Source organism: Urocampus carinirostris, chromosome 7 (assembly GCF_059441175.1).
Source record: "Urocampus carinirostris isolate Australia breed hairy pipefish chromosome 7, RoL_Ucar_1.0, whole genome shotgun sequence".
NCBI classification, from domain to species: Eukaryota; Metazoa; Chordata; class Actinopteri; order Syngnathiformes; family Syngnathidae; genus Urocampus; species Urocampus carinirostris.
In genome coordinates, this window is record NC_142355.1 from 41870701 (window position 1) to 41896681 (window position 25981).

General features: G+C 43.5%; 1 protein-coding gene across 1 annotated transcript; it reads right to left on the minus strand.

Annotated features, from left to right (window-relative positions):
- Positions 1 to 355: 355 nt before the first annotated feature.
- On the minus strand, positions 356 to 25696 carry LOC148363349 (uncharacterized). Its single transcript, XM_088341013.1, has 8 exons — positions 24756 to 25696; positions 5150 to 5355; positions 4986 to 5064; positions 2569 to 2690; positions 1496 to 1589; positions 1343 to 1430; positions 1053 to 1220; positions 356 to 936 (listed from the first exon to the last, which is right to left on the minus strand). Exons 3-8 carry the CDS (start codon positions 5003 to 5005, stop codon positions 559 to 561), a joined length of 870 nt encoding a protein of 289 aa, XP_088197139.1. The 5' UTR covers positions 5006 to 5064; positions 5150 to 5355; positions 24756 to 25696; the 3' UTR covers positions 356 to 558.
- Between the last annotated feature and the right edge of the window lie 285 nt (positions 25697 to 25981).

Genomic DNA, 25981 nt, shown 5'->3' on the forward strand with positions numbered 1-25981 from the left:
ACCAAATGTACCCGCAGCTGCCAATTCCCGAACTTCCTGACTCAAATGAAACCTCTGGGAATGCCAGAAGGGATCGTCTCGCCTCACTGATGTGACAAAGCGCAAGCCCTGCATCAGATAGTTTGGTCAACTTGTAAATAGTTCTGTTCCTCTTATTCTTGATCACTATTCATTACTGCAGCTGTATTTTTCCTGAATTCTTCACAAGTGAATGTACATATTTGACCTGTGTGTCATGATTATGTTTAAATACAACTACTATTCAATAAACGTGTTTGTTTGAGCAATACCGTGGTGGTTAATTTCATAATGATGTAACATACTGTGTGATCGTTGGACAGAAGAATACTACAAATCACTTTGAGTGAAATAATAATTTAATTCCATATAAAACAAAGTCAAATTGGTCCAAAATACATAAGAGTAATAAATAATATGTCACAAAATGTGAAAATAATATACCAATATTTCCATAAAACAGGAAAATAAAAACGAACTTCACAGAGTTCTTAATTAAATACAATAGAACCGTTTATAAAAGGAAACATTTCAGGGATATCACATCCGTGGCTCTCTGTCCACCATCTTCTCAAGTATCACCAAGAGCCGCTCCGTTTTGGCCTCGCTTTCTTCGTGCCTCTTCTGTTCTTTGGCAAGTATCTCCAAGAGCCGCTCCGTTTTGGCCTCGCTTTCTTCGTGCCTCTTCTGTTCTTTGGCAAGTATCTCCAAGAGCCGCTCCGTTTTGGCCTCGCTTTCTTCGGGCCTCATCTGTTCTTTGGCAAACTCTTCCTTTAGAAAGTCAAATATTTCATCCGACTTCCTTTTTTTGGGGGGGGATTTGGAGCTTGGTCCTGGATTGCAAGCTTGTAATGATGTGCCCGGTGGTGTTGATGGTGTGGTGGGTGCCAGGTCTTCATTGGGACGTTCTACACTGGCCTTGAGTTCAGGGGGGAAAAACAAGAATAATCAATTAATGGCAGTGTATTGTACATGGTCTGTTACATACTGTTGTGAATAAACAAAACGTTACGAGTGGGCTCCTCTCAACTTACCGTTTGTGGTTCTTGTGTTTTACATGTCATGTATGACATGACCAATGATGGTGGCTCAATGGATGGCCTCCCACCAAGAATGGCATGCATGGCCGCATAATAAGGCCAGTTAGATACAGTTTGTTCCCCATTAGAGGTCCCTGATCCAGTTTTTGGCATTTTTAGGTTCTGAAATCACAACACACACAGTTACATGACACTGTAATATATTGTGTATGTATTTGAAACAGGATCTACATAATGACAGCTTAGAGGTTAGGAAGGTGTAGATACTTTGAATTTAGGATTACTCTGTATTTCATTTTGAGGTTTTCCCATTTTTTTGCTGCCTGTTGTCCTGTAATCACCCCCTCCAGGCCGATCACTTTGACAGCTGTCCTATGAGATCAGAGTGGGTTAATGCATCATCACTTGATTGCAGAACTGCGGGTTAGGCTACTCACTCCCACAGTTTTTTTGTGGTGAACCTCTTTTTGGTGAACTTTTCCTCGTTTTCAGTCCTGAATTGTATCAGGGCTTTGGTGTGCTCCACAGTCCCTGAAACATTAGCCCATATGAGCACATTAGACAATAGGCCAATTCAATTTGATGTGCGACAGAAATGTTTGGAATGTGTTCTGAAATATTATTTAATGGTGAATAGATACACAAACCTGATATCTTATTCTTATGGCTGTATGAGCCATCTATTGACCAGCATAATATGTGCTTTAGAATAGTCTCCACATTTGGACAACGTTTCGAAAAAGTAATTAGTTTATTTAATATGTGTTGACAGAGAAGACAGTGTGCTATGTTATAGTTATTTGTTTCAACTGTATTTCCACGTGAAGCACGGAGACATGACTCATGATGCATGCTGAGAACTAATGCTTTTTAGCAATAATGTTTTAGGTCTCACATGAAAGCATCACATTGTAAATATGACAGGACACACGAAATTGTGTGCAGTAGAATACGGTGCTATTACAATTATGAATGACATTATTGTGGCTATGCTGCTTTAGCGACTGGCGTTTTGGCCATTGAGGTGTAAAGGCAAGACTCGTTAAAGATGAAAACAGGGAAAACAGTGATTTCCTGCACGAATAATCCCACTCCAAGGTCGGGAGTATGAAAAGATATCCGGGGCTCTCTCAGGAGATTTGTGCACTAAGTAGCGATTTAGCGATGTTCATGTTTTAACGCAAAGAAAATGGTATTCTATTGCAATTAAGTTTGGCTAGGATACCTCAACACATTTCGCTGCAAACACATGCTTAATTGGAGAAAACTTTTACATTTGTGCGTTCGCTCTTCAGCCATGTGGGTTTGTTTTTAAATTCGCAAAGCCTTCTGGGTAGTCACTTCGCTGCCAAGTGAGGTCGAGAGCCCCCTCGGTCTTGAAGTGGTTACGACATGGTTTGAGGTCACTTCTGCCTCGGACTTGAGAGTATCGGGACACACCCCATTTTCACGTGAACGCGCAAACCGAGTGACTAGGGCACGTAGCGAGTGAAAGTGCGAAGAATGGGACTCAGCCATAGTCTCTCCAGCGTGTCCTGGGTCGCCCTCGGGGCCTCCTGCCGGTGGGACATGCCCGGAACTCCTCCCTCGCTACTTTGCGGTTCGACGTTCGCGCCTTCAGAGCTTCGCGGTCTGTAATGGTTAAAAAACAGAAAACAGAAAAAAACCCTAATAAGGATAAGCGGTGCAGATAATGAGATGAGATGATGATTTTTTTTGAAGGGGCGTCGCTACTTTGCAGATTTTAGCGGGTGGTTTTGATCCCCATTAACATCGATAACCGAGGTCTTACTGCATAATATATATATATATATATATATATATAAAACTATTGGATATTTTAAACCTTTTTGACAAATAAAAAACAAAACAGTGGGTGTGCAAAATTATTCAGCAAACTCTAGAAGTTCAGTGAGGATCTCTGAATGATTCAATGTTGAATTAAGTGACTAACGATGTGTGTAATCAAGTCTCTTTATAAATGTACCTGCATTGTGATAGTCTGCGAGGTCTGTTTAAAGCGCAGAGAGCATCATGAAGAACGAGGAACACACCAGACAGGTCCGAGATACTGTTGTGGAGAAGTTTAAAGCTGGATTTGGATACAAAAAGATTTCCCAAGCTTTAAACATCCCAAGGAGCACTGTGCAAGCAATAATATTGAAATGGAAGGAGTATCAGACCACTGCAAATCTATCAAGATTGGGCCATCCCCCTAAACCTTCGGCTCATACGAGGAGAAAACTGATCAGAGATGCAGCCAAGAGGCCCATGATCACTCTGGATGAACTGCAGAGGTCTACAAGCTGAGGTTGGAGAATCTGTCCATAGGACAACAATCAGTTGTATACTGCACAAATTTGGCCTTTATGGAAGAGTGATAAGAAGGAATTAATTTCTTAAAGATATCCATAAAAAGGGTCGTTTAAAGTTTGCCACAAGCCACCTGGGAAACACACCAAACATGTGGAAGAAGGTGCGCTGGTCAGATGAGACCGAAATTAAACTTTTTGGCAACAATCCGAGACGTCATGTTTGGCGTGAAAGCAGAACAGCTCATCACCCTCAACACACCATCCCAACAGTCAAACATGGTGTTGGCAGCATCATGGTTTGGGCCTGCTTTTCTTCAGCAGGGACAGGGAAGATGGTTAAAATTGATAGGAAGATGGATGGAGCCAAATATAGGACCATCCTGGAAGAAAACCTGATGGAGTTCGCAAAAGAACTGAGACTAGGACAGAGATTTGTCTTCCAACAAGACAATGATCCAAAACATAAAGCAAAAGCTACAATGGAATGTTTCACCAAAAAACATATCAAGGTGCTAGAATGGCCAAGTCAAAGTCCAGAACTCAATCCAGTTGAGAATCTGAGGAAAGAACTGGAAACTACTGTTCACAAACACTTTCCATCCAACCTCACTGAGCTCGAGCTGTTTTGCAAGGAGGAATGGGCAAAAATATCAGTTTCTTGATTTGCAAAACTGATAGAGACAAACCCTGAGCGACTTGCAGCTGTAATGGCAGCCAAAGGTGGCTCAACAAAGTATTAACTCAATGGGGCTGAATAAGTTTGCACACCCACTTTTTTTGTTTTTCATTTGTTAAAAAAGTTTTAAATATCCCATAAAGTGTATTTCACTTCACGATTGTGTCCCACTTATTGTTGATTCTTCACAAGAAATTACAGTTTTATATCTTGATGTGCCCTGCGATTGGCTGGCAACCAGTTCAGGGTGTCCCCTGCCCACTACCCCGATATATATATATATATATATATATATATATATATATATATATATATATATATATATATATATATATATATATATATATATGTGTATATATATATATATATATATATATGTATATATATATATATATATATATGTATATATATATATATGTATATATGTATATATACCAGCTCAGTAGCCTAGATGGTAAGGCGCCCGCTTTGAGACTGGGAGGTTCGGGTTCGCGCCCCGGCCGAGTCATTCCTAAGACTTAAAAAGTGGTCGGCGGCGCCCTCTGTTGGCTGCGGCTGCATCGGCTCGCTACAACGGGTCAGGTGCAATCGACATTTCGTTCTGTGTACATTGTTACACAGAATGACAATACAAGGAAATTATTATTATTATTATTATTATTATATGTATATATATATATATATATATATATATATATATATATATATATATATATATATATATATATGTATGTATGTATAAATAGATATGTATATATATATATATATATATAAACAGCTATTGTGTCTGTGCTCTCTCTCAACCTGTGTAAGCAGTATCCTTTCCATTACTCCAACCGCTCCCTCACTTCTTGGTTCTATACACGACCAATCCTGATATAGGAATATCCAGTCACGTGTTTTTCACCACCCAGTTTGGTAACCATAGTAACGAACATTGGCCCAAGCAGCAGCATCTTGCGGCGCGAGAAGACGTGGGGAAAAAGGAGGAAGAGATCCGAAAGGGAAGTGCAAGCTGTCGAAAATAGAAATAAGATCAGACCCAGGCTGGAATATTTTTAGGCCTGCTTTTCAGAACAGTAAGTACTTGTATTGCTCACCTTTGTATTAAAAAGTCTACCGCTAGCCAGACAGAGGCGGTTGTCATGTGCATTTGGTAATGTGACCTGACAGATGCCGGTAAAGATTTCCCCAATGACATCACGTTGAGTTCTTTGTTGAGTGTTCAGCCAGCCTCACCTTGCCTAGACTCGCTTTTGTCTGCACGCTTTATTCAGCCCTCACGGATCAGTCAGTTAGTGAATGACTGAAGACAAACAATAAGAGGCATGGTAAAAAGCTGGTTGATTTAGTACAATTAGAGCTGCTTTCATATTTTGTATCGTAAAGTCCTTATATTTTATGGCCATTTTGCTTTCAGAAATGTATTCTGACATGGAATATTGTTCTCTCCCAAAATAGTTACTCTTCCCTCAATCATGCATCCCTAAACCCAACTGCAAGCATGGTGCCACATCTGAAAATGCAACATTAGGTTATACAAAGTGCAGACAAAAAAAAAAGATACGACACCAAAATTAGCTAACGCACGTGAGTTGCAGCACAAGCCGCTCACAGACATAGACGTAAACCCGGGGTCTCCAACCTTTTTCAAGAGCGCTACCTTTTGTTACAAATCAACGCAAAAGGCAACCAGCAGCATATGCATTTCTTAAATAGCATTTTATCTAGATGGCTTGCTAAATAACTTAAAGTATCCTGATAGTTACCTAGGAAGGTAAGCAGGTAAAAAAACTAAAGGGGAGTTACATAGCTAACTAAAAGAGTAAAAGCCATCTAAATAGCCAGATAGAACGCTTTACAAAAACAGCTAACTAGAAAGGAGGGCAAAATGTATCTTGATAATTAGCTAAAAAAGTAAAATGTTATCTAGATAGCATGCAAAAAAAATGTAAAAAGATAGCTAGATAGCCTGCTAAAAAGGTAAAAAGGAAGGAATATAGCTAGTTACAAAGCTAAAAGGCTGCTATGTAGCAAGCTGAAAAGCCTGCACATTTTTTTTGCTCATTTGCTTTATAAACCCATAAATTAGAATTTAGTTTGTTGTATTTCCTGTAAGATAAATCAACAATAAGATGAACGCATACATCTGTTTATTACAGGAATAGATTCTCATTCTATTCTTGCAATTAATTGCTGAAAACAATTATCTATACTTGAATAGATTTTTTTTGCCTATGAAGCAATTATTTTTTTAAATTGAATTTCTAAAATAACAATTTATCATGTTACTACTGTGTTATTACTATGTTATTAACAGGTTAATTATTAAAAATTCAATAGACGCAGTCAACAAATAAAAAATAATTTTACTAGAAAATGATAATGACCCAGCACTAGTGAGCTACTTTAAGACGAGGTACGCTGATACATTAACTGTCCATTAGGGGGCACCCTGCTGCCCGCAGGCACCACGTTGAAGACCCCCGACGTAAACAGTGAAGTTACACATTTTTTTTAGTTTTTGTGCAAAGGGAAAACATGTTGTTCAAAAAATATGTTTACATTCACAAATACATATATTTGCGATTCAAACAAGATCTCAAAATCATAGGTATTAATGATTTCATAAATAGCATATGTAAATTGCAAATATATTTGTCCATCTGATAAAACAAGATTGACGAAATATTTAAGGACTTGAAAAACGTGTCTGAAAATCGCTAATTTGTTTGTGGCTCTGCAAAATACATGATTCACACTGGATTTCTTCTTTAAATGGTACTGGAGAAATTGAAAAATTGGCTTCTTAAGTCCAAAAACCTCAAAGCATAATATTTGACCCATAGATAGTACTGTGTTGTCTGGTACGAACGAGGGCCCGTGATACATGGCACAGAGTGGCCCAGGATGCCGGACATACATCATTATATAAGGTAAAGAAGGAGTACAAATTTCTCAATCTATGATTTTTTTTAAATAAAAAATAACATTGTAGTATGATACCTTGTGTATTTTTGCTCAGTATTCAAATCAATGTGCTATTTTTTTACAGGATGAAATTATTTCGTACCACTAGAAGGCAATAAATAATACAGACTGTCTCTTCAAATAGTGCTTGAATTTGGCCATTAAAAAGATGTACAAACCCTGAAAACAGAAAAAAGCAATCAAGTGCAGTTTGTATAACTTTGACTAGTTTTCCCCATGGCTTCGGAAACTTTCAGGGTCCAGGCCGTAGTTTACCCACCTCTGGTCTAACCAATGGAAGCAGGCTTATATGGCTAACTACACTTTTAATTTGTTGTACTGCTTCAACCTCCTTTTAGATGTAAATGTGTTTTGAATTAATTAGATTTTCTCTGAAGTACAGTTTGTGAGAGTTTATTTATTTGAAAAGTGAATGGTGTTATTGGTACTTTTTGCTTAATAGGAATCAGTATGGTTGGCTTTAGAAAATTGCATCTTCTTAAACCCCGGGTGTGTTTGAACACATGAGGGTGAGTAGGAAATCAGTGGCCACAGATTAGGTTGTAGTTTGGCTCGCGTTCATTGGCAGGTCATGGCAAAGATTAGGTCAAGCATCGGCACCCCGCTGCTAAGGAGCAGCATGCGGCTCTTTGGCGCTGCGGAGTGGCTCCCTGGCTTGTTTCCCAAAATGTTTATAAGTTGAAAAATACTGGGGAAGCAAATATATTTAATATGGTTTCTGTAGAAGGACAAACATGACACGAAATTTCTCCAATTCTCTAAAAATGTGTAGATTAAATATTGTATTTTAATTTTGCGTGTAACCAATGTTTGAAATAACATCTGCCCGGACGCGTGCATCTTTTACGTCGGGCATGCAACTTACACAACATATCGGCCCGGGTGGCCGACAACTTTTTCAAGAAAGAAAAAAAAAATCTTTTGTTTTTATTTGATTTTTTTTATGAATCAAACGTTTGTTTTATTCCGATTTCGAAATCTTCGTTCGGTTTGGAAATTTTGGAATTTCGGTTTGTTTGGCAAATATGCATACTCGGCAGCCAATCCGAAGCCTACATCGAATAGCTTCATGCTTCCGGACTTTCCTGAGCCTTGTAAGGTCGTGCATTTGCATGTCATTGTCCAAAGTAGAGCACAATGAACACAAGAAAAAGGGATTAGTGGTTAGGAATCAAGCCAAAACCTCAGTCCCAGAAGAAATATTTGAAAGAAGCAAACAAAATTTATGGGCTACAAAACGTAAACGTACATTAAAAGCATCGTGGAAAGAGGAGCTCACGTGGCTTGTAGCAGACGACGCAACGCAAACATTGCACAAATGAAGATGAGTAAATACAGGTACATACTGATGGCAGATGGAAAACAGCGATGTCATATACATGAAATGAATGTTATAAGTAGATTTAAAATAAACTTAAATTTAAAGTGTTGTTCTCTTATATATTCTGATTATCAATCCTTAATACTTTGCAACAACGTTATTTTGCGATTAGTCGTCTTATTGCATTTCAAGTTGTGAAAAAATGGGGCTGGCAACTTTATGGCTGGGCAGGCAATTTTACGGCTTAATTTATTTGGTCCCCCTAGGAAAACTAATTTTCCCAGACTGTAGCGGTGGGTGAAGTCAGTGCTGTCACAGTGGAGCATGTGCCCAAACCCCTATTCACAGCACCTGGTACTCCCAGGCAGTCTCCCATCCGAGCACTAACGAAGCCCACCCTTGCTTAGCTTCTCGAGATTGGCTGTGGTATGGCCATAAACAGATCACACCAACTACTTAACTATAAGGCAAGAAGGAAGATCAGCTTGTACGAGTTCACAGGTTGGAGGTGACTACTGCTCTTTCACATCAGGTTGTAAAAAGACAGGATACAGGTTGTCGCCTCGAACGCAGCAGTCATATATTGTGACGTGAAGTCTCGGCTCTCAGGCTTGAACTCCAACCTGTATAACTTGGCTGCAATGCAAAACTCTGGCATATCGCTCCTCCGCTTGTTGTCCTCTCCTTTCCTGTGTTGGAAGAGTTCTACAAGCTCAAGCTCCACCCTTTTTTAAGGGGCAGCATCACAAGTTAGGCAGGTGACTGTTTTAAGCAAACCGGTGGTTGTGTTATCGGCCATGGACAAGGAAGGTAAAAATATATAGACTGCACAGAAGTCATACTTAAACTGTATTAATTTGATTTTATTTACTTAAACTTTTCAAAATCCTGCTATTTTATTTTTATAAATGCATTGTGGCCCAGATAAGGGGCATCTTATCAAAGCAATGAAACATACTGTAATTTATTAATGTTGTTCTGAAGTTAAACTTGAGGCAGTACCACACAAAATAGTAGTCACATGATGCATCATTCTCCACAGGATGCACTACATTCAAATTGGTCATTTTGGTACTACGATAATATGACTAATATGCTGTAGATGCACACTGTGTGCGTTGCATTTATTATAACGCTTATTTAAGGCCTTTAATTTTTCGTGGCGCCAGACAACTTTGTTTCTTGTATTTTTGGTCTGTTATGATGGCTCTTGCAGCATTTTGGGTAGCGTAACCCTGGATAAGGTCAAAAACTGTTTTCAATCCCATAAAATGTTGCGTAAATCTAGAACGTAATTCGTATTGTTATTAATGTTATTAACATTTGTGTTGGGGATTCCACGGACTGTAGATGGTTGCCTATAACAGAAAACTCTTGCTGTAGATGTCCTTTCACACATCCAGAAGACCCTTGAGATTTGTTTAAATAGCACATCTAAATCAGCATCAAGATGAGAACTTTTGTTACCGAATGTCGATGACAAATTGGAACAATTAAGCTTCAATTCCAAGAGCATCACAAGAAATACAATTATCAAAAAAAAGTTTTGTTTTTAAAACGTCATATGTGGTATGGAATAGTTCAACCAGCACAGACCTGCAATCATCAAAAGGGCGATTGCAAAATCCAGAAAATGTATTTTTACCTCTAGGGGTCCTAAATAATACACACTGTCCCATTTGTTTCTGCTACTACTACTACTACTACTACTACTACTATGACTACTACGACCACTACCAGAGGTTACGTGTTAACGAGCAACAAACCGACGTGAAATCAAGTGCTCATTGCTACGACCACCCTGGAGTGTTTACTTAGCCTCGGAGTGCTACGTCAACAAGACCCAGCAGCCTACAAAGCAGCGAAACAGAGTGGCAAGAGAAGGCTGTGTGACCGGAGGAGGAAGCGGGGTTGCCGAGCCGGGCTAACCGCTAAGCTAAAGGCTAAACCCTTCAAAACGCCTCTCCCATCCATTTTCCTCTCCAACGTTTGCTCTCTGGACAATAAACTGGACCATCCACAACTGGAACTAACATCGAACGAGATGACAAACAGCTGCACAATAATTCTGACGGAGACATGGTTAAAATCATCTATCCCGGCTAACGCTGTTAGCATTGTGGGGCTAACTGCATTCCGCGCTGATAGGAGCGGCGAACTCACCGGTAAGAACAGGGGTGGCGGACTATGCATTTATACCAACAACAACTGGTGTAGAAATGCTAGGATAATCTCGAATCACTGCTCACGGGACATTGAACTTTTGACGGTGATTTGCAGACCCTTCTTCCTCCCCAGGGAGTTTAGCGCTACTATCATTACTGCCGTGTACGTGCCCCCCAGTGCTAATACAAAGGAGGCAATGGACGTTCTCTACCGAACTGTGAGTGAACTGCAGCATGCTTACACCGAATGCATTTTTATTGCTGCTGGGGACTTTAACCAGGCCAACATGAAAACAGTTCTCCCGCATTTCCACCAGCATGTCAACTTTGCTACAAGAGGTAGGAACACATTGGACTTGGCCTACACAAATATCAGAGGAGCGTACAGGGCAGCCCCCCGCCCCCACCTTGGCTCATCAGATCACCTTTTTGTTATGCTAATTCCTGCATACAAGCCCCTGCTGACCAGAGAAAAACCTACAGTGAAGCAGGTGAGGGTGTGGACTGCGGGGGCAATGGAGGCACTACAGGACTACTTTGAATGCACAGATTGGGACATGTTTAAAATGGCTGCCACTTACAACAAGAAAATAAACATAGATGAGTATGCCATGTCTCATCTCATCGCCATCGGCAGTACGGCAGTGCAGTGGTTAGCGCGTGTGCGGCACAGTTCTAAGGTCTTGGGAACCTCCTGTTTGGGTTCAAATCCAGCTACCAGACTTACTGTGCGAAGTTTGTACGTTCTCCCCGTGCTTGCGTGGGTTTTCTCCGGGCATTCCAGTTTCCTCCCACATTCCAAAGACATGCATTTCAGGTGGATTGGCGGGTACAAATTGTCCCTGTGTGCCCTGCGATTGCCTGCCAACCAGTTCAGGGTGTCCCCCGCCCACTGCCCGATGATTGCTGGGATGGGCTCCAGCACCCCCGCGACCCTACTTAGGATAAGCGGTCCAGCTAATGAGATGAGATGAGATGAGATGAGATGAGTACGCCACGTCTGTGTCAGCCTACATCAGTAAATGCGCAGAAGACGTCAGCAACACCAAAATCTGCACCTGCGCCAATCAGAAGCCCTGGATGACTGCTGAGATACGCAAATTGCTAAAGGCACGGAACCTTGCCTTTAAATCTGGTGATGAGGAGGCACTGAGATCTGCGAGGGCCAACCTGAACTGTGCTATCAGACTACTGTAGCAAAGCGATCGCACAGTCAAAAAAATCCAGGACCTTTTTCTCAGCACAACCAACACCAAGGATATGTGGAAAGGCATTCAGGCCATCCCTAGATACAAGCCAACCACCGCCCCAGTGGGGGACACTAGCATGGACTTCCAGAATGACCTCAACAACTTCTTTGGTTGCAGTGAAAGTGGTTCCACATCAGGACGAAAGAGCACTCAAGGACTCAACTGACGTAAGGAAGACCCTGAGAAGGGTCAACACACGGAAGGCTCCAGGCCCTGACAAGATTCCAGGGCGGGTCCTTAGGGAGTGCGCCGATCAGCTGGCTTGTGTCCTAACAGACATTTTCAACACCTCGCTTGACCAAGCCACGGTATCATCATGTTTCAAGATTGCCACCATCATCCCAGTGCCAAAGAATCCCCAGATCTCATTATTGAACAACTACCGGCCCGTTGCACTGACTCCCATCATAATGAAGTGCTTTGAGAGACTGGTTAAAGAGCACATCACCTCCAGTCTCCCCTCCTCACTCGACCCCTTTCAGTTTGCCTACCGGACAAACCGCTCCACCGGGGATGCCATCTCCTCTGCTCTTCACCTGAGCCTGACACACCTAGAGCAGAAAAACACCCATGTGCGGATGCTGTTCCTGGACTTCAGTTCAGCATTCAACACCATCATCCCACAACACCTGGTAGACAAACTGAGACTCCTGGGCTTCAACACCCCCCTGCGGAACTGGCTGCTGGACTTCCTCACTGACAGACCCCAGTCAGTGCGGCTTGGTCAGAACATCTTCGATGTCATCACCCTCAGCACGGGCTCCCCCAAGGCTGTGTCCTGAGCCCCCTGCTGTTCACCCTGATGACACACGACTGCGTCCCTAGGTCAGCCACAAAACACTTTGTGAAGTTTGCGGACGACACAACAGTGGTGGGCCTCATCAGGGACGACAACGACCTGGCAAACAGAGAGGAGGTGGAGCAGTTGGTGGACTGGTGCAAAGTCAACAGCCTGGTCCTGAATGTTGACAAAACTAAAGAGATCATTATCGACTTCAGGAAAAAACAGCCCAACCATGCCCCACTTCTCATCAACAACAAGGCTGTGGAGGTAGTCAGCAGCACCAAATTCCTAGGGGTGCACATCACAGACAAACTCATCTGGTCCGTGAACACTGCATCACTGGTGATGAGGGCACAGCAGCGCCTGTACTTCCTGCGGAGGATGAGGAGAGCCCACCTGCCCCCACCCACCCTTATCACATTCTACAGGGGCACCATAGAGAGCATCCTGACCAGCTGTATCTCTGTGTGGTGTGGAGGCTGCAGTGCCTCCGACTGGGGTAGTGTGAGGAGGGTGATGAGGACAGCAGAGAAAATCATCGGGACTTCTCTCCCCTCCATTCAGGACATTGGACAGAAGCGCTGCCTATCCCGAGTCTAGAACATCATTAGGGATCCCTCTCACCCCCATCATGGACTGTTCCCTCTGCTAGCCTCTGGGAAGAGGTACTGCAGTGTGCGGTGCAGGACCACCAGGTTCTGCAACAGCTTTGTCCCCCTGGCCATTAGACTGTTAAATGGTCAATCACACACACAGTAAGCCTACACAGCTGCTAATCTGTACATCTGTTTGTTTTGTTTTTTTTGCACTACTGGCAGTTCACTTATACCTAGCCAATCCTTTGCACATCTGTTCTCCTCTGCATTATCGTACCCCAGTGTTATTGTTATTGTATAATGACTTGTTTACCTGACTGCCCGTTTTGCACATCTGGTTAGCTGCTCCTCTTGCACTCTTTGCACTACTGTATAATACTATACATAGCTATAATTATTTAGTATATTATTAGTACTTCAATACTCTAACTCAGTACAACATTTATTTATATCTGTACATTCAAGAAAACTGTGCGGGTCAGATGTATCGAAATTCCGTTCTGTATACACGTGTACAAGAATGACAATAAAGTATATCTGAATCTGATCTGAATCTGAAGTAAAAAACAGGGACCTAATCTTTTTCTTTTGTTTTCAATCTGAAAATTAAAAAAGCTATCGAAATAATACAGAAAAACACTACTACAGTTATACTGTAGCGAGCCGAGACGGGAGTCGTAGGCGGAGTGTCAAACAAAGGTGCCAACGAAAGCTGCTTTAATGACATTTAAACTTGCAATAACAAAACAAAACAAGAGAGCGGCTCGAGCCGGCCGAAGTAAGAGTCCCCCTAGGAACTCGCTAACTAAACAATGGTTCCGTGGGTGAATTATGTAAAACGCACTACACAAGCCCCCCCAGAATTCACCCATAGTCAAAGTCTCTGTGCCTGGTTGGGACGGTGACCCGGCCACTGCGGGTACAAGGAGCTGGAACAGCGGGGGGGTGAGAGCTTGTGGACTCAGTTGGAGAGCCCACAGGTGCTGGGGGCGGAGGGTCAGAGTGGGTACCCACAGGGCCGGAGGGTCGTGTCGCAGGAGGACGGCCGCGCCGTGGGGCTTGGGCCAGTTCCAATGGCTTGGACATATCCATGTGGGCAGGCTTAACCCTGTCCACGGAGACAGTCTCTGGCCTACCACCAATGTCCACGACCATGGTCTTGTCACCATGCTGCAGGACCTTAAACGGTCCATCATAAGGAGGGCGCAATGGTCCGCGGTGGGCATCGTGGCGAATGAAAACAAAACCAGCCGAGCGCAGGTTGGAGGGAACCCGTGAAACTGGCCTGCCGTGTCGCGATGTGGGGATAGGCACAAACGCTCCTGCAGTGCCCTGCAAGATGGACTTCTCCCTGGATGCAGCCCAGGGTGTCGTTGGGTCTGGGATGAAATCACCTGGCACCCGCAGCACTTGACCGTAAACCAACTCAGCTGAAGAGCACTGAAGGTCCTCTTTGGGAGCGGTCCTCAGTCCCAGCATGACCCAGGGTAGCTTATCGACCCAGTCCCCATCGGTCAGGCTGGCGCGCAGGGCCGCTTTCATCGAGCGGTGCAACCGCTCGCACAACCCGTTAGCCTGGGGGTGGTAGGCAGTGGTGCGGTGAAGTTTGACTCCCAGGCTCTCGGCAACAGTGTTCCACACCTCGGAGGTGAACTGTGCGCCCCTGTCAGATGAGAGATCTGCAGGGGGTCCAAAACGGTCGACCCATGTGCCGATGAACGCCCGGGCCACATCGACAGCTGAGGTGGAAGTCAGCGGAACTGCTTCAGGCCAACGGGTCGTCCTGTCCACCATCGTCAGGAGGTAAGTGAAACCGTGTGAAGGGGGCAGTGGGCCCACCAGGTCAATGTTAACGTGGTCAAACTTCCGTTCGGGGATGGCGAATGGTACCAATGGGGCCTTGATGTGACGGTGCACTTTGGTGCGTTGACATGCCACGCATGAGTCGACCCAGTCCCGGACGTCCTTTCTCATCCCTTTCCACACAAACTTCTGGGCCACTAGCTTAATGGATGCTTTCCTGCCAGGATGAGACAGGCCGTGTATTGCCTCAAAAACAGCCCGACGCCAGCCAGCAGGGACAAGCGGCCTAGGCCAACCCATGGAGAGGTCACAACAAAGCTTGGCCCCTGAGTCTCCGACCGCAACCTCCTCCAGCTGCAAACCAGTGTCTGAGCTCTTGAGCGTTTGGATGCCGTTATCAGAAGCCTGGTCCACACTCATACTGGAATAATCAAGCCCCAATTGCACAGCGCTGATGGTTGCTCTGGACAGGCAATCCGCAACCACGTTGGACTTCCCAGCAATGTGCCTGATGTCAGTCGTGTATTCCGATATGAATGACAGCTGGCGCTGCTGGCGGGCGGACCACGGTTCGGTCGTCTTGGACATGGAGAACGTAAGAGGCTTATGATCAACAAAGACGATGAACTCACGGCCCTCCAAGATGAAACGGAAGTGGCGAATCGCCAACCAGATGGCAAGTAGTCCTCTGTCGAATGCACTGTATTTACGTTCTCTGGGGACCAGCTGGCGACTAAAAAAGGCGAGTGGCTGCCAAGCATTGTCAACCCACTGCTCGAACACGGCACCCACTGCTAGGTCTGATGCGTCTGTAGTCAGTGCGACTGGGGCTCCGGGGGCTGGGTGAGCCAGCATGGCTGCCTGGCACAGCGCGGTTTTTGTGTCCTCGAATGCCTTGGTCCTCTCAGCGGTCCATTCAACAGCTTGATTGGGTGACCTACCCTTGAGGGCCTCGTAGAGTGGGCGCATGACATCAGCGGCTCGGCGAATAAACCTATGGTAGAATGTCACCATGCCGAGAAACTCCCTGAGGCCCCGTGCTGTTGGCGGCTGAGGAAAGGTGGAGACGGCCTCTACCTTAGACGGTAGGGGGGAAGCCCCATCCTTGGTGATGAGATGCCCGAGGAAGTGAATGGAGGGTACGCCAAAAACACATTTCGCGGGATTTATAATCAAGTCATGCTGACTGAGCTTGGTGAAGAGGTCTCTGAGGCGCTCCAAGTGTTCCTCTTCTGAGGAGCTGGCAACAAGGACGTCGTCCAGGTAGACGAACACAAAAGGCATGTCCCTGAGCACTGAATCCATCAGCCTTTGGAAGGACTGAGCGGCATTTTTCAGTCCGAACGGCATCCTGAGAAATTCGAACAACCCAAATGGAGTTATCACGGCCGTCTTCGGTATATCTGAGGGATGCACTGGCAGTTGGTGGTATCCCCGCACTAGGTCCACCTTGGAAAAGAGAAGTTTGCCCGCCAGGTGTGCAGAGAAGTCTTGAATGTGCGGGACTGGGTAACGGTCGGGCGTGGTAGCCTCGTTAAGGCGGCGATAGTCCCCGCATGGGCGCCAGCCACCGCCTGGTTTCGGGACCATGTGTAGTGGAGAGGCCCAGGGACTGTCTGATCGGCGAATGATGCCGAGACGTTCCATGTTAGCAAATTCGGATTTAGCAGCTGCCAGTCTTTCTGGATTGAGTCGTCGGGCCCTGGCATGAACAGGGGGGCCCTTGGTTTCAATGTGGTGCTCAACCCCATGTCTGGTCGTGGAGGCTGAGAAGGTGGGCTTCGCCAGACTGGGGAACTCAGCGAGGAGCCGGTGGTAAATATCACCGTCCAAGAGAGAGCTGGACAGACCCTCAAAAATCCCTTTGTCGCGGACACACGCGAGAGAGGAGAAATTCAATGCGTCAACGAGGCGGCCATTTTTCACATCGACGAGTAATCCATTGGCACACAGAAAATCTGCACCAAGAAGAGGAAAAGCAATATTCGCAGTGACAAAGTCCTATGTAAACTGCTGACCCCCAAAACACACGTCCACTGTCCGTGTCCCGTATGTGCGGATGGGGGTGTCATTGGCAGAAGTTAATGGAGGTCCATGTGTTTCCCCCCCCCACATCGTCCACAGTGGCAGGGAGGACGCTCCTCTGGGCGCCGGTGTCACACAAGAACTTTTGGCCGGAGATGGCGTCCCGGATGAACAGTAGCCGGTTTCTTGCGCCTGCACTCACGGCCGCTACAGAGTGCAGGCCTTGAAGTTTCCCGTCGCGTTGGAGGTGCAAGGGGGACGGCACTTCTTGGCCCTGGGCCCAAAACGTGCATGGTAGTAACACAGACCTGACACATTCTGATCGTCAGTGGCCGTGCGTGCCTTGCTGGCTGGGGGCGTCGCACTTGATGGTGTGTAGGTGCGTGTAGGGGCCAGCACCTCATGTGTGTATCTATGTGTGGCCAGGAAAAACCGGTCCGCTTCCTCTGCCAGTGCACGCGGATCTGTAATGGTTGTATTCGCAAGCGCCGTCTGGACATGCGGCGGCATGTGACGCAGAAAAAGTTCAGTGAAAAGAAAATTTGGCTCTTCGGTGCCAAGCAAGTTTAACATCATTTCCATGTGATCCGATGGCTTACTGTCTCCTAAGCCCTGAATAGCAAGGAGGCGTCAAGCACGCTCAGAACGCGACAGTTCAAAGATTCTGAGGAGATATGCCTTCAGTCCCTTATATTTATCCAGTTCAGGAGGGGATGTGATGAAACTCACCGCTCTGGCTGCAGTTGAGCTCCCCAGAGCAGAAACCACGTGGTAATAGCGAGAGTCATCATCAGTGATTCCGCGCAGGGCAAATTGAGCCTCTGCTTGTGCGAACCATGTTAACGCCGATGACTCCCAGAACTCGGGGAGCTTGAGAACGGGCGCGTATGCCATGTCGGTATGCTCAGTATTATGCACGGCCTCGGAAACTTCCACGAGACTAATGTCGGGGTCACCAATGTAGCGAGCCGAGACGGGAGTCGTAGGCGGAGTGTCAAACAAAGGTGCCAAGGAAAGCTGCTTTAATGACATTTAAACTTGCAATAACAAAACAAAACAAGAGAGCGGCTCGAGCCGGCCGAAGTAAGAGTCCCCCTAGGAACTCGCTAACTAAACAATGGTTCCGTGGGTGAATTATGTAAAACCCACTACAATACTATAATAACAAAATACTACTACGGAAATACTACAACACTACAAAAAGACCACTACAGATAGATAGATAGATAGATAGATAGATAGATAGATAGATAGATAGATAGATAGATAGATAGATAGATAGATAGATAGATAGATAGATAGATAGATAGATAGATAGATAGATAGATAGATAGATAGATAGATAGATAGATAGATAGATAGATAGATAGATAGATAGATAGATAGATACTTTATTCATCCCCGAAGGGAAATTCACATTTCCAGCAGCATCCAGCATACAGCAATAATACACAAATACTAAAGTAATACAACAAAAATACACCTATGGAAATACTACAAAAATACTACTGAAATAGCAAAACAATGCTGCTACGGCAATAATTGAAAAACAATTCTACAGAAATACAACCAAAAATACAACTAGCATAATATTATAATACAAAAATACTGCTACAGAAATATTCAAACAGAAATACTACTAAATACAGCTTCAGTAATATTCCCAAAATACTTACAAAATGACTACCAGGAAATGCTATAAAATACAACAGAAATTCTAAACGATAATACTATGGAAATATTTGCGCAAAAATAAATTCTGGGTAGAAACGTTGATTTTAAAAAGTGCCAAAAATATAATCACGACATATACATGAATCGATTTTATGTCTCATCCCTACATCCAAACTAGTCTTTTTTAAAGTAGGCTAACATCAGTACATACAACATGTGTTGTGTTCATTATAAGGCTTATATAAAGCTCTTTTTAGTGGCCCCTGACAAATTTTTTTCGGACCAATATGGCTCTTTCAATATTTTGGGTTGCCAACCCCGGAGCTAGCTAGTACTGGGGCTTTAAATATTCTCCTTGTACTTAATTTGTATATTTTATTTATACAGTACTATTATTTTTATATTTTTTAATAAAGTCCTTTTGTATTTTACTGGATGAAAGTTTTACAACTTTATTATTATTTTTAAATCTACCTTTAAGTCAAATTGTTTATTGGATGGACATTGATGATTTGATGATCTGATTGAATAGTTGTTTAAGAGAAATTCAATAAATTAGAAGTTGTTACAGTTACTCAGTACTTGAGTAGTTTTTTCACCAAGTACTATTCTAGTTTTACTCAAGTAACTTGATGATTACTTTTCACTTCTACTTGAGTCATAATAATCTGAATCAACCGTATTTTTGCTTGAGTAACATTTTGGCTACCCACCTCTGCGGATTGACACTGGGCGGCGCCTTCCCCCACTCAGAGCTTACATAGATGACATTACAATAGTGACCACCACCGTCCCACGCACCAGTAGGCTTCTCAGAAAACTTAAAGAAAACTTAAAGAAAACATCAGTTGGGCCCGTATGAAGATCTCGAAGCATCTCAGTAGTGAAGGGGGTGCTTTCAGATTTTAAATTCTTTATCTGCGATTACCTAATCCCAACAGTGTATGAGCATCTTGTAAAAGCCTACGCAGGTGGTATGATGAGAGCCTGAAGGACAATGACCGGGTCCAACAACTGCGCAAGGACACCAGCAGTGGCCTACTGTTCATTGACAACACCCAACTGCCTGGAACGCTAAAGACCTGGTGCCTGCAATTTGGACTCCTACCTCGAATGCTGTGGGCCCTCGGAGTTTATGAGGTTCCAATCTCAACTGTGGAGAAGTTTGAAAAGGGAGTCACAGGGTACATCAAAAAGTGGCTCAGAGTTCCACGATGCCTTACCTCCATAATTCTCTATAGAGATGGTGTCCTTAAGCTTTCCCTCACCAATCTCACAGAGGAGTTCAAGTGTGAAAGAACAATACTCCAGATGACACTGAACGGATCTAGTGACTTAGCAGTGAGCAGCAATGCACCAATCTTGGCAGCAGGGCGCAAATGGAGACTGGCCATAGCATGCCATTGCATGCTGATATTGTTGGCTATGTCCAGCAAGGAAGGGGAGACTTTGGGTTAATGGCTTTCTGCCCGGCTTGAAGTAAGGCCACAGCAACAAAGCGAAGAGGGGTGGTGTGGAGGAAGTATGCCGCCAAAAAGAAGCTGGTAAGGCAGTTTCTCTGCGCAAACAGAGTCAGTGGATGAGATGGGACAGTGTAGAGAGGAGAAACATCAGCTGTAGGGACATGTGGGTCATGGGTTAGCAAGGCAGTTGAGCTTTGCCATCAGAGCTACATATGATGTCCTTCCAACACCAGTTAATCTTCAGCACCGTTTTTTTTGAAGACCTGTTTTTTTTTTGTCTCATACCAGCCAACCTTAGGGACATTCCCACAGGGTGCAAAATTAGCCTTACCCAAGGACGTTAGACGTGGACCCAGGGTGTCACTCGTTAAGATGTGTCTAAACTACAACATAGCCATCCACCATTCCAACAGTAACCACGAATACAACACACTCAAGTATGTGCAAGCACAATGAACCTACAGTCCACATCCATTCTTTGTTCTGTAAATTAAATGATGATTATAACCCTACCCAGCCTGCATACTCCATTGTGTGATGCTTGTGCCATTGACCTTTTCCATTGGAGTGTCAACACGCCTTTGATGATAATCTTTATAGCTTTGAATGTCAAAGGAATTTACTAGTTGGAATTGAGCACTACTACCGATGATCGTTTGAGTGCTTGTCTTGGCATTGTTGGTATTCAAGCTGATGCATATTTCAGTCTGTGGGAGGTTGACTTGTGCTATTGTTTTCTATGCTAAGCATTGCTATTTAGAAGCATTTTTTTGCAACTTGCAATTTTCCCTTGGTTTCTACTCAGTCGTGTTTTTTCCTACATTGGCTCCTTCATCTTTATCCAAATGACTATATGTTGTTACAGTATAACAAAGTTGTATGTAAATTGCACTTCTACCCAATAATCTTTAACTGAAGGATAACGTACAGAGACACGAGGTGACAAGATAAAGATCTTATTCCATTTCATGAGTAGATTACAACATTGCTAAACAAGTGTATATTGTTTAGGTCTGACAAAAGGCAAAAAAATAAATGCTTTTAGAATGGTCTTTCTTATCTAAATAAAGCATTTTTGTGTGTTTAAAAAGTAGGGACTCCAAATTCCTCAAGTATGGATGTGTGCGCGACTAGTTTAGCTCAGGAGGTAGAGCGCTCGTCTTGGGATCAAGAGATCGCAGGTTCGATTCCCGGCTCCTCTGTGTTATGTATCGAAGTGTCCTTGGGCAAGACACTGAATACCTAATGCCCCCAATAAGCAGGTTGGCGCCTTGCATGGCTGCACGGCCGCTATTGGTGTGTGAGTGTGTGAGTGTGTGTGAATGGTTAAGTGTGAAGCACATTGTAAAGCGCTTTGGGAAGTCTTAATTGACTTGAAAAGTGCTATATAAATGCAGACCACTTATCATTTAATATCAATTTGTGCCCTGTGATTGGCTGGGAATCAGTCAAAGGTGTCCCCTCCCAACTGCTCCAGCACCCCGTGATCCTAGTGAAAATAAGTGGGTCCGGAAATGAAATAAAATACCAGTTCCAATTCCTTTGTTAGAAAGAATAAAAAAATTCTGGACAATGAGTAAAAGTTTCTACCAATCAATCGTTTACATTGCTTATGAAATGTTTACATTGCTTAATATTTGGGACTCAAAAAACAATGGCAAAATTGTGAACCTTCCGAACTACTGCATTATTTTTTTCATTTACTTACTTATTCATTTATGTAATGCTTGAGTTTTGTTTTTCTATTAAATATTTATCTTATTAAATGCAAAACGTTGAGAAATTGTCGAGAAATTTGTGTTTTTTATAAAATATATATCTTTCCAGTTGCATACCTGTTACACTTAGTCCCCTTATTATAAATTGCAATTTCACTTATTAAGCGATAATAACAATTTACAAACACAATGTAACTCATAGCAACATAGCAAACATGAGGGGCAGTTACTCATAACAGTGACCAAGTTGATCCGGATTATAGACAAAGTGGGCAAGACAAATCGGTTAAAAAGAATAAATCTCATACAAAACTTGTTATACGTGTATAGAATTTGGTTTAATTTTACAGATCTGCAGTTGCATCAAAAAACAGGTACTCATATCTTATTTACTGACTCTTTTTTTGCTGCTAAATGTTTTATTGCACTACTTTTTATTGCACTATTGTTCACGGTTTACGAATCCCTTAACCACCTCGGTTGTAGGGGCACCACTTCCTGTGGTGAGTCTTGGGCAAGTACAGCCTGACGGTGTCTGGCCATTTTTTGGGGTAGGGTTTTTTTGCCCCATTCCTTTACTAACTGACTGGTCTTAATGTTTCACAGTTCACGGATCCCTTAATTGCCAGGGTTTTCGGGGCACCACTTCCTGTTGTGTGTATTGGGCAATTACGGCCTTGTGTGCTTATCCCTCTACATGCCGTTATTTTTAGGGGTTAGGGGGGTACTCCCCCACATGAAACATATAGTACTGGTTTCCATGGTTACCAGTAGCAGGAGAAGCCTTCAGATCTGACTCAGATATGGCAGGCACCTTCATCATCTGGTTCATCACCGGATGATGGCAGGAGCCCTTTGGTCATATTGTCCTTGGCTTTCTGTGAGAATTTCAGCCCACCATATTTATGACATGGCGACTATAAATAAAAAAAGGAAAGTTGCCTGTGGGGGCAGCCGCTTACAAGACAAGTGGGACAAGTGGGAATTGGAATATTTTCACCAAAATCTGAAGCATCTGCGTCTAGAAAATTTGCCAAGAGACTGTGACTGTTTTCAAAGTACACAAAATGCTGACTACAAAAAGTGAAGCAACTGAAAGCTGTCTTTACGACAGAGCAGCACTTTTTTTACGAGACCCTCTGAGTCTAATGAAAATGCTACAAAGTCAAGTCACATTTATTTGTATAGCCTTTAATCACAAAAATGTCTCAAAGGGCTGCAAAGGCTGGCTATGAGGTCGCAATGCCAATCGCCAAGCACAAATTTACTAAATTGCTAAACCGGCGCCCCAGACAAAAGCTTAGTCTTCAGCACATTTATTTTTGATGATTTGATAAAAATTATGAAAAGAGAATAATGCCAGAGCCCCTGTCCCAAATTCAACAAACATACCACTTTAAACTTGTCTCTTTCTTGCAATGACTCAAGATCGGTTAAACTCCTTTTGACCCTTTTTTTCATACATATTGGTTTCAAAACCAAATGCAAGCATTTATTTTGTAAAAACGTCACAACATTCTGAGAATAGGGAGCCTTATGTGCTTACCTTTGGCGAGAGATGGGAGGGAATGCTTGTACTTTTTGCATAGCTCCACCCATCCCTCCCACTCACCCAATCAAATGACTAAGTTCTCTTCCGGTGTTTTGAGTATTTACAGTTCTGTGGATTTATCATAAAGTATCTGAACACTGAACACAAATTATATAGTAAACTTTTAAATAAAGGATTCTTTAGCGTTGTACAGCCAAAACGAGTTTTTTTTCTTCCCTTTTTTGTGTAACACCTTGACTGTAAATTGTAGTGAAAAACGTGCCCTATATATACTGCGAAGTGTTGACTCCATGCTTAGCTTCGGTTTGGCTTTGCGTGTACCTCAATAGGATAGGCAGCTCCGGTTTTGAACAAAATGGAGAAATTTTGCATGCAATCAAATTGGTCTCTGAGCCACAGATACTCATAGAAAGAGCCATATATTGCTCGCAAGCCATAGGTTCCCGACCCCTGCCTTAAATCATTGGAGAAAAAAAATCCGTTACGAAATTTAGAGTAGCCTTGATAATATTCACATCGTTCAATAACTAATGCGCTGTTATTACAACTGCCAGTCTCCAGGCACAAAATTGAAATTTTTTTGCCTATTTATCATCCATCCATCCATTATCTGCACAGCTTGTCCTCAGTAGGGTCGCGGGGGTGGTGGAGCCCATCCCAGCTGTCTTCGGGTAGGGGACACCCTGAATTGGTTTCCAGCTAGTTGCAGGGCACACAGAGACATACAACTCACTTACTCATTCACACTTAGGGACAATTTGGACCCGCTTATTTATGAAATAAAATGAAATGAACGCATTTACGCATATTATAAATGTGCTTCACACTTACCCATTCACACACACTCACACACCGATAGCAGCACGTCAACCATGCAAGGCAACTACCTGCTTCTTGGCAACATTAGGGATTCAGTGTCTTGCCCAAGGACACTTCAACTTATAACACAGAATCGAACATGCGAACTCTTGATCCCAAGACGAGCGCTCTACCTCCTGAGCCACTGCCACCCTACTTATTTGGGGGATATTCGAGATCTTGTGCTTCTCCACCTTCCGCTTGAGGTTGCCCCGACGATGTTCTATTGGATTTTAGATCTGGAGACATGCTTGGAAGGTGCATCCCCTTTACCCTTAACCGCTACAGAAAAGCCTTGGTCATCTGAGAAGTGTATTTTGGGTCATTGTTAGGCTGAAACATTGCCCTGCGACCCAGTTTCTGGAGGGAGGGGATCATTACAGTATATTCTTGAGTTTGTGTTTCCCTGAATAAAATTCAACTCCCCAATTCCAGTTGTACTCCTGCAGCCCCAAACCATGACATGCTTGACTTTAGGCACGACACGCCGTGTTTTTACTCCTCACCTGTTCGCCACACGTGCCTCACACCATCTGAGACAAATCAATTCTTTGTCTCATCGGAGCACAGGATATCTTATCAGTAATCCATGGCCTTTGTTGACAGACTTCTTTTTGTTGCGCCAAACCGACGCCTCTTCAGTAATGTTCTACTAAACATTATAATGAAATCTCTGCAGAAATATTTGGAGCACACCCACTTCTGTGACATGTTGTAACCAATGTTTCCAGTCATCCAAAAATTTAGCGTTGCCAGAAACTCAACATCATGAAACTTGGTGTCAGGATTTGGACATAAGGATTTGGTTGCCTGAGTTGGAATTGATGTTGCTCACCGTGCATTCAGAAGCGCACAGGGAACATTGGTGAGGGGTTTCTGTGTACTTTTTTGTTCTTTTAATGTTTTTATTTGGTGTGCCGAGGGTTCGGAACGCACTCATTAGCTTAGGTCCCCTTGCTACACGACAATTTCACTTTTGGATCCCCACTGTAGAAGGTGGTCTACTGTATCTTTCAAGATAGAAAAGTACGTCCATACCCGCGGTATGACGATGTCGGCTAAGACCCGGGAGAGTCGGAAGAGCTCCAAGATGTCCTCCAGGTCCAGCAAGGAATTGTGCAGCGTGTTGTACTTGACACATTCGTAAATGTCTGGGATCTTGCTAATGTCGTAGCAACTGCTCTTCATTAGGAAATCGCTATCCAGTTTGGACCAGCGCTGCAGCATCAGCTCCAATGTCTCGCTGTGGTACAGTTGCAGATCTGAAGACTTGGGATCCTCCAGTCGGAGTGCCCAGAGGAAATCCACGCAAGCACGGGGAGAACATGCAAACTCTGCACAGGAAGGCTAGTAGCTGGATTTGATCCCATGACAGGAATCGTTTTGTTATATATTATTTTAAGGCTTTATTACGTGTTTTTCTTGGAGTGCCATGTCTAATCTTGTTACAAAATATATTCACTACATTGTTATCAATGACAATAAAAGACAAATCAATTAAATTCTTTAATCACCACTGCCGTCATTTCCGCAGTGCTATATCTTATACGTCATCATGACGTAAAGGGTTGACCACGGGATTTTGTGAAACACCAATCAGATTAGTTGATGTTTCAACGCGTTGTTTTTTTCCGGGTTAAGAAAGGATTTCAGATGATTTCAGATTATGCCTTTCAAACTAGCAAGAAACAGTTAAAAGCATTTATTTCGACAGAAGTTCAACGTCACCGTC

Excerpts from the sequence above, each read along its gene's own strand:
- LOC148363349 (XM_088341013.1), bottom strand. The coding sequence starts at position 5,005 with ATGCTGCTGCTTGGGCCAAT. Across the intron at positions 2,691-4,985 it reads ATGCTGCTGCTTGGGCCAAT|ACCGCGAAGCTCTGAAGGCG; the intron begins GTTCGTTACTAT and ends TAACCATTACAG. Across the intron at positions 1,221-1,342 it reads ACCTCAAAATGAAATACAGA|AACCTAAAAATGCCAAAAAC; the intron begins GTAATCCTAAAT and ends TTGTGATTTCAG.